Source organism: Bos javanicus, chromosome 3 (assembly GCF_032452875.1).
Source record: "Bos javanicus breed banteng chromosome 3, ARS-OSU_banteng_1.0, whole genome shotgun sequence".
NCBI lineage: Eukaryota > Metazoa > Chordata > Mammalia > Artiodactyla > Bovidae > Bos > Bos javanicus.
This window is the reverse complement of record NC_083870.1, coordinates 16971093-16982848: the sequence shown is the minus strand read 5'-3', so window position 1 is coordinate 16982848 and position 11756 is coordinate 16971093. Positions and strand designations below refer to the sequence as shown.

The 11756-nt window shown below is 54.2% G+C and overlaps 2 protein-coding genes across 3 annotated transcripts; both read right to left on the bottom strand.

The window, feature by feature from the left end:
* Positions 1 to 200: 200 nt before the first annotated feature.
* Positions 201 to 2569, bottom strand: S100A4 (S100 calcium binding protein A4). The gene is made up of 3 exons (XM_061405882.1): positions 2462 to 2569; positions 1502 to 1657; positions 201 to 500 (listed from the first exon to the last, which is right to left on the bottom strand). Exons 2-3 carry the CDS (start codon positions 1640 to 1642, stop codon positions 336 to 338), a joined length of 306 nt encoding a protein of 101 aa, XP_061261866.1. The 5' UTR covers positions 1643 to 1657; positions 2462 to 2569; the 3' UTR covers positions 201 to 335.
* Positions 2570 to 3870: 1301 nt separating this feature from the next.
* S100A3 (S100 calcium binding protein A3) lies at positions 3871 to 9924 on the bottom strand. 2 transcript variants are annotated; one of them, XM_061405885.1, is made up of 3 exons: positions 6766 to 9924; positions 4766 to 4905; positions 3871 to 4333 (listed from the first exon to the last, which is right to left on the bottom strand). In XM_061405885.1, exons 2-3 carry the CDS (start codon positions 4898 to 4900, stop codon positions 4169 to 4171), a joined length of 300 nt encoding a protein of 99 aa, XP_061261869.1. In that variant the 5' UTR covers positions 4901 to 4905; positions 6766 to 9924; the 3' UTR covers positions 3871 to 4168. The 2 variants fall into 2 exon arrangements, with proteins under 2 accessions (XP_061261869.1, XP_061261868.1); XM_061405884.1 differs by lacking the exon at positions 6766 to 9924 and adding an exon at positions 5560 to 6000.
* Between the last annotated feature and the right edge of the window lie 1832 nt (positions 9925 to 11756).

Here is an 11756-nt window from a genome sequence, read left to right as displayed (position 1 = left end):
CATCCAGAGTCGCCTCTGTCCGCCACACACATGCACAGTCCCCGACATCCGTCTCCCACCTTCACTAGTCTGCTCTCCACTCTCCACAAGATGACAACTCAGCTCCCAGCATCCTCCATTACCCCCGCCCCGCTGCCCCCGCAACGCATCCCTCAGGCCCCACCCCCACGCCCCCGGAGTTTCTCAGACCATCAGCCTCATAGCTTTCAAGAATCTTTATTGAACTTGTTCAGTATGGTGCTCACGTCTGGAGGAGCCAGGGTGAGCTGATGTGCCCACCGCCAACAGGGAAGACCCCAGCTGGCAGCCCCCCACCACCCACACCTGAGGAGCCTTCACTTTTTCCGGGGTTGCTTATCAGGGAAACCTTCGAAGAACTCATTGCACATCATGGCGATGCAGGACAGGAAGACGCAGTACTCCTGGAAGTCCACCTCGTTGTCCTTGTTGCAGTCCAGGTTGCTCATCAGTTTCTGGAACGCAGTTTCATCCGTCCTTTTCTGCAGGAGGAAGAGGCTACGGGTGGAAACCGGAAGCGAGGTCGGGGTTGGGGAGTAGGGCAGAGCTAGGACTGGGTGAGGCTTGAGCTCCAGATGGGAGCTCAGGAAGGCACAGGCACCCCTGTGGGGCCTGGCTTTGGACCTCCAGCCCTAGGGGCTAAGCTACCCCTCAGATGACGTCTGAGGACCTGGGTACAACTGCGTAACGGAGACCACAGCCTCTTCTGCCAAGGTCATTTTAAGAGTCCAATTATACAATGGTCATGAAAGCGTAAAGGTTGATACAGATGGCAACTGGGATTGCTCAGGAGAATTCTGTAGGTGTGTGAGTGTCTCCAGAGAACTATATCTTCATGTCCACAAGCCAAATAGAAACTCAAAAATGGTTTATGGGGCGAGCGGATGGTGATAAAATAGGAATATGAGATTAACAGATATACACTACTGTATATAAAAGAGATAAGCAACAAGGATTTACTGTATAACACAGGGAACTGTATTCGATATTGTGTAATAACTTATAATGGAAAAGAATCTGAAAAAATAGATGTGTATATATAGCTAAATCACTTTGCTGTACACCTGAAATGAACACACTATAAATCAACGATATTTCAACTAAAAAAAAAAAGGAATAAGAAGGCATATAACTTTCCCAGAATCTTAAAAAAAAAAAAAGAGGTTCATTGCTGGAGTGATGGCAAGAGTTCGACCATCGTGGTTCATGATCTCAGCTTTAAACACGGACTTCTTTGGGAAGTTACTTAGCCTCTCTGAGCATCAGTTTCCCTCCAGGGAAGTTGTACAGAGCACCGTACCCTATCTGCTCACTCTGCCCTCTTTCTGAGGGTGCTAGGAAGTAAGCGGTGGGTGCTCACCGTGCTTTGGCCACAGGCACCCAGGGTAAGCTCTCTGCCCGGAAATTGCCCATGTCAGCAGCTGATGCCAGCTGTAGGTAATGCTGAACAGAGGACGGGTGCCTCCCAGGCAGTATCACTCACCCCCAAGAAGCTGGGCAGCTCCCGGGTCAGCAGCTCCTTTAGCTCAGACTTGTTGAGCTTGAACTTGTCACCCTCCTTGCCCGAGTACTTGTGGAAGGTGGACACCATTACATCGAGGGCCTTCTCCAGGGGGTATGCCATGGCAGCAGTCAGGAGCTGGGGGCAGGGTCACAGAGACAACCTTATTTTCCCACCCCACCCCCAGCTATGTATTTGTAAATGCCCCCACTCCCATCCCTCAGGGAGCACATCTCCCATCCAGAAAGGGGTTCAGCTCCTAGCGGGAGAGGGAAATGTATGCTTGGGGCAGTGAACCCCTGCAGGGCTCCGGGTTCCAGGCAGCCAGCTCCCCAGCAGCACTTCCTCCACCCTCACTTGGTCCCTTCACCCACTCCTGAGCTCAGCCCACAGCAGCCCCACCCCAGCCCATTCTTTCCCCCTCCCAGCACTGGGCTGGGCGAGGCTGCTGGAGGCTTGCCCAGGGGCCTAGCGGAAAAAACCAGTGCATAGGGAGGGGCAGGGTGAGGTGGCAGAGGCACGGATGCAGGGGAGGGACAGGGAGGCCACCCTCCCTTGGGCCGGGCTGCTGGTGCAGGACCGAGGCTCCTAGGACATAACCAGCCAGAGCCCACAGGCCCCTTCTGCCTTCACTGTGCTTTCCACACCCAAGTGTGCCACCCAGCAGACACCAGCCAACGTGCACACCCACCAGTCACATACGGCAGCAACGCCACACGCAAGCCCCGGCATCACAGAACCCCTCAGACAGTTCCCACCAGCCACCTGCATGCTTGTTGTTCTTTCCTGAATGCACACACACACCACCCACCCCACAGCCTCCACATCGGAATCTCACATCTGGACCTGTTTAGCGCCTCTGGCTCCCACCCACCCCCCTTCCTCCTGCCCCCAGCCTCGGCCTGACACCCCTTGCGTGCCAGCCAGGCGACCACAACTCACCAAGAGAGAGGAAGTGCTGGGGAGAGATGATGGGGAGAGAGGAAGAATGGGGAGAACCCAGCAGTCTGACCTATTTATACCCGGGCCAGGCCCTGCCCATGGCAGGGGATGGGGGAGAACGGGACCCAGCCCTCCTATCGTGGGCTGATGTGGTGAACACAGTGGCCCCCCTCCACCCCTCTCCACCCGCCCAGCCTGGAAAGCCAGCTTCCTGCCCCAGCAGGCACAGACGAACATGGGAGAGCCCCAGGGGCACAGGCAGGGGCCTGGAGGGTGGGTGTGCACAGCTCTGCTTGAGTTTTAGGGAGCTGGGGGAAGGGACAGGCTGTGCGTGGGGCATGAGGGACAAGGAGGACGTGTCCCACCAGGCAGCCGGCATAGAGGGGTGGAAGGTGGCAGGTGGGAAACTGCCCTGGGATGTGGCAGCCCGAGAACACAGGGAGGGCCCCTCAGGTTCGGTGCTGGGGATGGCTCATGCTGCCCTGCGCTCCTCCCCAAAGAGCTTCCTACTATGTTGAGTGAGCCCCGGGACAGGAGCTGGGGGTCTGGGAGGAGGAACAGGCTAACACCCAAAGGAGGCTTGGGGACCCCCACAGGCACATCCTTGGAGAAAGGCACTGTGGCAGGAGTGATGGAATGGGGAAGGAGAGGCATGCCGTGGGGCTCAGGGATGGACTGAAGAGACCAAGAGCGGTCGGGTGGCAGAGGGCGTTGGAAGGGGGCTTATATTTGGCAGAGGGCGTTGGGAGGGGGCTTAGATTTGGGATGGGTGTCAGGGATGAAGAGGGCAGGGAGCGGAGGAAAGTTAGAGGTGATGCAGCACAAAATGAGGGGAGGCAGGGATCAGGGGAACCTCCCAGCATAAGGTATGAGCTCAGGGGTTGAGGGAGGGTCAGGAGTCGGGGGTTAAACCCCTCAGGTGGCTGTGACTTCAAGCAGAGGGGTCTGCCTGAAGGTCTCTCTCCTTCCCCCTTCAACAGCAGAGCACCCCTCCCCAGATGATCAGGGAGCAGCACCCTAGTCCAACCCCTAATCCCATTAGTGCTGCACTCTGGGCTCTCATAGCCCAGGGCGGGGAACAGACTCGCCCTCTCCCCTACGGCCCCACCCTCCTCCCAGAACATCGGGTCTGGGGGATTGAGTTTGACCCCCCTCTCACCTTCTTCACAGCCCAGGGGAGCTTCTTCTTCAGAGACCCGCCATACACAGATAGACAGAGAGCCCCCCCACCAACTATCCTCCCATGGACATTGTCCCCAAGTTGCCCCCATGCCTTCCTGCTGGACATTGGGACCATTTCATTTCCGCAGGGTCTGAAACTGCCCTCAACCTCCTGTCCTCCCGTGGAAAAGTCCAGGGAGGGGTGATGCCCCAGTGCCGTCATCTCAGAAGAACCAAAGGAAGCCAAGTGATGCCAGTTCTTTATTAGGAACAAAAGAGGCCTTTGCCGCCACAATCTCTCTCCCAGACATGCTCTTCTGGGCCTTGACAGCCACCACCGCTGTGGCTGGTGCGGGGAGGCAGCGGCTGGCTGCTCTTCAGATCACTAGCTGTGGTTCTGGGGATGGTCCCCTCGTGTTTCCTGGACTCATGGGTTGACACACCAGGGGCAAACCTGGGAGAGTCTAGAAGGAGGGGCCCGGGGGGCTGGGAAGGGGAGAGCTGACGTGCCCAGGATGACCTCGGGGCAGAGCCAGAGCGGCTCCGTTACTGGGCGCAGGAGGGCTTCAGGGGACTGTCCTTGAAGTACTCATGGCAGTAGATACAGAGGCAAGCGAGCAAGCGCATGTACTCCACAAAATCCACCTGGCAATCCTTGTTGGTGTCCAGGACGCTGATGAACTGCTTGTAGTCACACTCCCGGAGCGTCGTCTGTGCAGGGTGGGGCGGGGAGGGATGAGGAGGCAGGCTGAGGAGGGCAGAGCAGCCTGGTGCACACATCCCTCCCCTCCACGCCTCCTCCCCGCCATCCGCAACCCACGCCCCTTCGGGGTCAACCTCAGCCTCCCTGTTCTGAGGATTCACCGTGTCAGTTCCCCTCCCAAACCCTCTTTCTCAGCCCATTTACGGAACGTGTGTTCTTCACAGAGCTCTCCCTCAGTCTTCCCAACTGCCCTGCCAGTCTGGGAGGTGATTTTCTTCCACTTTACAGATGAAGAAACTGAGATTCCGGTTGTGCCCATTTCCCTCCCAGCACCCCTCCCCACAGTCTAACCTCCACCCCCTTGTGCCCCAGACTCTGAGCAGGGTCTCTTCGCAGAATTCAAGCAGTGCTTCCCTTGGGGGCTAAGCCCAGGTGCTCACCGGGGCCCAGGTAGGCAGCTCCTTCTCCAGGAGTTCCTTGAACTTCGCCTGGCAGAGCGGGTTTCCAGAGAACTGTGAATATTCCTGAAAGGTGCACACGAGAGTAGCCAACGCCTGCTCCAGAAGACTGGCCATATTGCCTGTCATGGAACAAAGGTGGGACTCATGGCAGAAGCCAAGTCAACCCCTCTCTAACCGCTGCACTCTAAGTGTCCCAGGGACTGAGCCCAGACCTGGATTAACCCCCTACGCACTTCCAACCCCACAAGCTCCCCCTCCTCTGAGCAGCCCTCCTTGACTACACCAGCTCCTCGTTTATTTTCCGACCGCCCCCACCGTCTCCCACCACCACCACTTGTTCTGTTTCTGGACAGAGGCCTTAATTGCCCAACATCACTGCAAACCCCTCAGGGAGAGCGGCCCACTCGTCACCTCACTCTCCCACAGTGGTGGTAGTTCAGTCACTAAGTCATGTTGGACTCTTTTGTGGCCCCAGGAACCGTAGCCAGCCAGGCTCCTCTGTCCAGGGGATTCTCCAGGTTCTTACTGGAGTAGTTTGCCACTTCCTTCTCCAGAGGATCTTCCTAATCCAGGGATCAAACACTGGGTCTCCTGCCTTGCAGGGGTTCTTTACCATCTGAGCAACCAGGGAAACCCCCACTTATTGTCTCCATCTTTTCTCATCTGACACCCAACCATAGCTCAGTCCGGCTCTGCATCACCCTCTGAGACACAGCCCCCTGAGCCTAGAATCTTCCTCCCCTTCAGGACCCCAGAGCCCCTTCCATAGGAACCTGCAGGGAGATCCTTGCTCTGGGCTCCCGGCCTCAGGTCCTTGGCAAAGCTGAGCATCCTTAGAGAGAGTCAGGTCTCAGAGGAACCCCTACAGTCTCACCACCACCCTCTCACCATCCCTTCTGCCCTGAACTCAGGGAAGCTGCGTGCAAAGATCCACTATGCCTCTGACTAGCTGTGCAGGCGAGGATGAGCCATTTAAGGTCTCAGGTGCCTTATCTGTGAAATGGGGTTAATCCCACCTCACAGACCTAATCGGGGACCTGAATCAGATGGTCTCTGGAGACAGCCAGCTCCGGTAGGGACCAGTCTGTGATCTGCCCCAACTATAGCCATCACCCTGACCCCTGAGGGTCTTGAGACAGAAGGCTCTGCAGACAGCTACCCCGTTCTGTTAGAGGAGAAGCCCTCCCCAGAATTGCCCACCCACCCCCATTACATTGGCCCCTCCCACCGCCCTCCTGGGAGATGCCTCCAGCCTGGGGAAACCCTAAGGCAGCCAGGAAGGCACGTGTTGTTTCCACGTGAGCTGAGTGACTCACTCCTGGTTCCCCCAGGGGACAGGAGTCCTGCAGCATGTGGCAGCCTGGGCCAAGGCTCTCTCCCTCCCTAATGATTTGTCCTCTGCTGGGCGCTGTGGATGGTCAAGAGTAGGGAGAGACAATGGGGTTAAGTGCTGCCTGGGGTTTAACGCTTTGTGACAGCCCAGGATTGGAGCAGAGTTCCGGGTTCCCAGGAGAGGAAAGGGCCATGATGGCAGGGAATAGGAAAATGCAGAGAGGCTGAACTGCCCTTCTGGGTTCCTGCCAGCCTGCCTGGCGCCACCACTGTGGCTTTTTCAGGAGCTCGGTGCCTGGAGACTAGAGGGAATCCTCTCTTGCCCGCCTCCCTGGCCCATCTCACCCCCCTGGGAGGAATGAAGGGAGTGGGTGAGGGGGGAATTAACTGTGGGCAACAGCAGTGCCTTAAGCCCATCATCCCCATCCCTCGGCCAGACCTCAGCTCTGCACACCCCCTAAACCCAAGCTCCCCAGCATCCCCTTACTGTACCATGGAATCCCTGAGTCCATCACCAGACTCCCTTCACCTCATTAATTCCTGCTGTGGTCATCCCTCTGCCCTCAAGCTCAGACTCTGAGCCAGGAAACAGAACTCGGGCTGACCAACACCCAACCCAGGGCAGGACCCAAGCAGCTGGCACTCACCACTGATGTTGGCGTTTCAAGTGGAGGAACCCAGACACAGGACATCCCTATTTGTAGCCTCCTGATGAAGGAAGGGAGTAATTATGGGGCGATCCAAGTAGGTCAAGCTCAGGATGCCCCCCAGGGGCTCCCCTGCCTCCCTCCCTGGCAACTCCTACTACAAACGCCACTCACACACCTAGCCATGCATACATCAAAGGCTGAAGACACCACCACCTCTTCATTTTCCCTCTGGCCTCCCCCAGCGTTGGGAACAGGCCATGGCCTCCTGTCCATCTCCTTCCTGCATGGTTAGAGGAGACAGGTCATTCATCACAGCCACCCTCCATCTCTTCATGCTGAAGAGGCATCCCAGAAGAAGGATGGACACATTTTTGCCTCACCCCAAGAGAATCCCCGTGCCAGAGAGGATCTTGGTGAGCCTCTGGTTCAGCTCCCCCATTTATGGTGAGACCACTGAGCCCATCAGACACTCTCCTGGCTAGATCCCCAGACCGACAGTCTTTGTGATGGGGGCATAGCCCTGGTGGCTCAGATGGTAAAGAATCTACTTGCAATGCAGGAGACTGGGGTTCAATCCCTGGGTCGGGAAGATCCCCTGGAGTAGGGAATGGCTACCCACTGCAGTGTTCTTGGCCTGGAGAATTCCATAGACAGAGGAGCCTGGGGGGCTACAGTCCATGGGCTCACAAAGAGTCAGCTACAACTGAGCTACTAACATTTTCACTTTCAAAGGGACAAAATAGGTGATTAAATAGGTAATCCCACTAGGGGATGGTAAGTAGAAAAATACAGAAGACCCCTGAATGTTAATGATTACTCAAGAAAGCAGGTCTGTTGCTGTTTAGTCGCTCAGTCGTGTCCGACTCTTTGCAACCCCGTGGACTGCACCCCACCAGGCTCCTCTGTCCATGGGATTTCCCAGGCAAGGATACTGGAGTGGGTTGCCAGTTCCTTCTCCAGGAGATCTTCCTGACCCAGAGATCAAACCCACATCATTGGCAGGTGTATTTTTTACCACTGAGTCACCAGGGAAGCCTGAAAGCTTCCTGAAAGGTTTGCTTAACCACGAAACCGAGCATGCTTCCTTAGCAACAAACCACACAAAAGAAGCACAAGACACCCCCCAAAACAAGGAAACAGTGGCAGCATGAGACCCACATCCTGTGCAGGGAGCTCAGTCAGCTGAGGATCCCTAGGACATGCTGTCTGTACACATTAAGAAAACAATCATTTGTGAACCTAGCTTAACTATGTAGAGACAAGCTCAACCTGGAGGAGGAGCTAACGATAGAAGCAATGATGTCTACTCAAGAAAGACAAAGAAGGTCTTCTCTCCCTCCCCATTTTTCCTATGATTATAAAACTGTAGCCCAGTAAGGTCTCACAGTGTGGCATTTCTCGTCCTCCCGCTTATAAGTCTCACAAGCATCCTATTCCAGTAAATCATTTCTTCACTATGTCACTTCACCTCTCCCTGAATTCTTTTCTGTGCTGAGACGTAAAGAACTACGGTACTGGAGCTCTTTGGAGCCCCTGAAACAGCACCTAAGGGTTTTGCTTGGACACACTGGGCGGAAAACTGCTTGCTTCCCTAGGGGATCATCAGCAGAATGCCTTGAGACCCGGGAGGAAGGCTTGCTGCTCCTAGGGGCCCTTCTGGAAGGCTAGGCTGTGTTTTCCTGGTTGCCCCCTCACCCCACCCCACCAAGCACAGACTCTCGCCAGGGCAGCCTGGAGCTAGAGCTCCTGTCCTCCTGGCTCCACATGGCACCAAGGCCGAGCTCCCTGCACTCCCTTTGGGTGGGGGTAGGTTTCCTCTGGTTTGGGGCTTAACGGTATAGCCCTTTGGGGTCCCAGCATTATGTGGGGTGTCCCCTTTGCCTCCACGCCTCAAATGAACCCTTCCTCTTTCCACAAACAAAGCCAAAGGTCACTTTGGCTCAGTTAAGTGATGTCCTCAGGATATGAGGGGCCTGGTACCGGGCTCTCTTCCTGGAATCTGCTTTCACTTAGATTTTTATCTCATTCCTTACCGCCTTGTGAGCTCTTTAATGCTTTGAAAAGCTGTTTTTATTCTCTCCAGAACTTTTTGTTGTTTTTAGCTGGAACAGGCACAGATCACCATATTACCAGAAATGGAAATCCCTTCATATCACTTCTCTCCTCCCGCCCCTCATCCCTGGGCCCGAGAGACCCCTCCTCATTTCTCAGAAAGAGAACTCAAGATCCAGAAGAGTGTGGAATGGGGAAGAAACCCTAATGCTTATGGGGCAGCCAGAGAGTTCATGACACCTTAGCCTCCCTTGAGTCCCCCTGCACCTGCAGCTCAACCTTCAGCCATCAGCTGCCTGAAGACTCAGCCCCTTTAAATGAGGGAACTAAGCAGTGGGAGGGCCGGGAAGGGAGGGCTGTGATTATCTCTGTTTTATAGGCAAGGAATTACGGGGAGTAGGGGACAGAAGCAGGGGGCCAGTGTGGACCAGCGATTAACTCAGTTCTGGGTCAAGCACTCGTTCCCACCTGTGCCACCCCAGGAATGCCACGAGCAGCCACCTTCCTTAAGCAGATCACCTCACCTCTCTGGGCCTCATTTTTGTCATCTGTGGATGACCAAGGAAAATAATGGTCACCGTTTCATAGGACTGCTGTGAGGCATAAATGAGTTAGTATGTACACGGCTCATAGACAAATACGCTGGCACCTGGTGAGCATGTGAATGTTAGCTGAGAGGCAGGTAACTTGCCCAAGCCACACAGCTATTTAGTGATGGGGTTAGAGCCGTTCATGACTCATGTCAGTATTCATTTTATTTTTTTTAAGTATACTTATTTTTGGCTGCGCTGGGTCTTCGTTGCTGCACAATGGGCTTTCTCTAGTTGTGAGGACCGAGGGCTGCTCTTCACTGCAGTGTAAAGGCTTCTCATTGCCGTGGCTTTTCTTGTTGCAGAAAAAGAACGGGCTCTAGGCACACGCGGGCTGGGTTGCTCCATAGCATGTGGAATCTTCCCAGTCCAAGGATCAAACCTGTGTCCCCTGCATTGGCAGGTGGATTCCTAGCCACTGCACCACCAAGAAGTCCTCATGTGAATATTTAGAAGCACCTCTCCTAGGCATTGGAGGTACAGCCATAAACAAAACAGACAAAATCCAAGTTCTGTGGAAAGGACCCTCTAACGCAGGCAACAAACGGTAACAAACAGACATATGAGAGATGGGTAACATAAATGCAAGGGAGAGCAGGAAAGCAGGGCTACAGTGGTGGGCCTGGGGTACTCTATGTGAGTGGTCAAGGAAGAGCCAGGCCACTGCTCCCCGTCTGAGTCCTTTTCCCCCAGCCCTTCCTGTTTCCCAGCCTGGCTGCACCTCCCAGGACTCCTCCCCTTTGTTTGCCCAGATTGAGGCAGGCAGGCGCTCACCCTAGGAGGTGACAGCTGAGGGGAGTGCCGGGAGCCATCTCCCGGCATATTGCATACTGAGTGCAGCACTTTCACAGAATAATCTTTCAGGATCTGGAACAGCTCAACTGGAATTCTATCACTGCCAGGAGCCAGCGTGAGGAACTCCACCCGTGGCAAAGGTCATAAGGAAGGAGGCTCAGCATACGCAAAGGCGGGATCGAGCCTCAGGAGTCCCCCTGGAAATTCTCGAGCATCTACCCCCCAAACCAGAGTCTGCCTACTTTCTGCTTTGTGCTTTCACCTACACCTCTGACTTTACAGGGGGCTGTCCCCCACTACCTCTCTCTGAAAAAAGAGTTAGCTTATAGCTCCAGTTAATAAAGTTCCTGGGTGTGATAGTGTTTCAACCTACAAACTCCTTTGGAATTCCTCTAGCCTGCCTGAATAGGTTTTTCTGGCCACATGTGATTGTTCAGAGCCTCTCAACTGTGAGAGGCATGAGATGTTCTAAACTGTCTAAACACAGATTCCTTTGAGTAGTTAAAAGATTGATTAGAAAGTGTATTGGTGAAGGGTTTTTCACTTGTTGGGCCAATGTTTGCTGCTAAGTCTCCATATCCCTTACCTGCTGTGTCCCTGGCAGTGTATTGATTAATATAATTGGTGTAAGTAGTAGCTTTAATGTTTGTAGTCTTGGACCCTTGAGTTAATTCTTTTTCTTGTTATAGCCCATCACACTTTTGCCCTATAGGAATGCAACTTTATCTAATGCTTTTGGAGGGTGGTGCCTGACTTTAGAATAATCACCTTTAGAGAAAAATAAGTTTCTTAAAATGTTAACAGGCCTCCGGGCCAGAAGATGATGCAAATCACCTAAACTTTTGCATATGATAAGTTTGCAGGAAGAAAGCCTGGCTTACTGCATGACTCTACCCCTTCCCCCATTATCCTCTGTGCATAACTTAAGGTATAAAAACTACTTTGGAAAATAAAGTGCGGGCCTTGTTCACTGAAGCTTGGTCTCCTCATGTCGTTCTTTCTCTCACCTTCTGGCTGAATTATTCAGCCTCTTTTCTCCACTGAATTTCCTCACTGAGCTATCCTTATTTAACCACTCTTTGTATCTTTAATTAACATTTAAGTAAGCTGTTGTTTCCTGATCGCCGAAGCCCGTCTCCCCTTTGAAACCCCTGGATCCACCGGGGCTGGACCCCGGCAGGGAGGGTGGGTGGACTGGGAGGTCTGGGAGGAGGTGCTTTGGGGCTGGAGGACTGTCATGAGAAGCCCTCTTCACTGAGCCCTCACTCTGAGCTCCGCCACCCTCCTCTCTCCACCTTGAGGTCCTTTACCTTGTTTGGGTCTTGATTTTTTTTTTTTTTGATCTGGAAGATTCCTGCCCTGAGACTTCAGTGTGAAAGTTCTTCATATCATTTGACGGTCCTGTGGAGCGTGTGAGAGCTGAGGGCCCCGCGTCTAACTCAGCAACCCCACGCAAAATCCCCCACTCAGTGGGGGCAGCAGGAAGAGAAGCAGATGCTCTCTGACCTGGCAGGACTGTCCCTCCTCTCTGTCTCCCCTCCCTCCTCACCT

What these genes read in the sequence shown, in the direction of transcription:
- S100A3 (XM_061405884.1), bottom strand. Translation starts at nt 5,617, where the DNA reads ATGCTCAGCTTTGCCAAGGACCTGAGGCCGGGAGCCCAGAGCAAGGAT. An exon ending in GAGCAAGGATCTCCCTGCAG is followed by an intron (nt 4,906 to 5,559) that starts GTTCCTATGGAA and finishes GTTCCATGACAG; the next exon opens with GCAATATGGCCAGTCTTCTG. An exon ending in AGCTGCCTACCTGGGCCCCG is followed by an intron (nt 4,334 to 4,765) that starts GTGAGCACCTGG and finishes CACCCTGCACAG; the next exon opens with ACGACGCTCCGGGAGTGTGA.
- S100A4 (XM_061405882.1), bottom strand. Translation starts at nt 1,642, where the DNA reads ATGGCATACCCCCTGGAGAAGGCCCTCGATGTAATGGTGTCCACCTTC. An exon ending in AGCTGCCCAGCTTCTTGGGG is followed by an intron (nt 501 to 1,501) that starts GTGAGTGATACT and finishes TTCCTCCTGCAG; the next exon opens with AAAAGGACGGATGAAACTGC.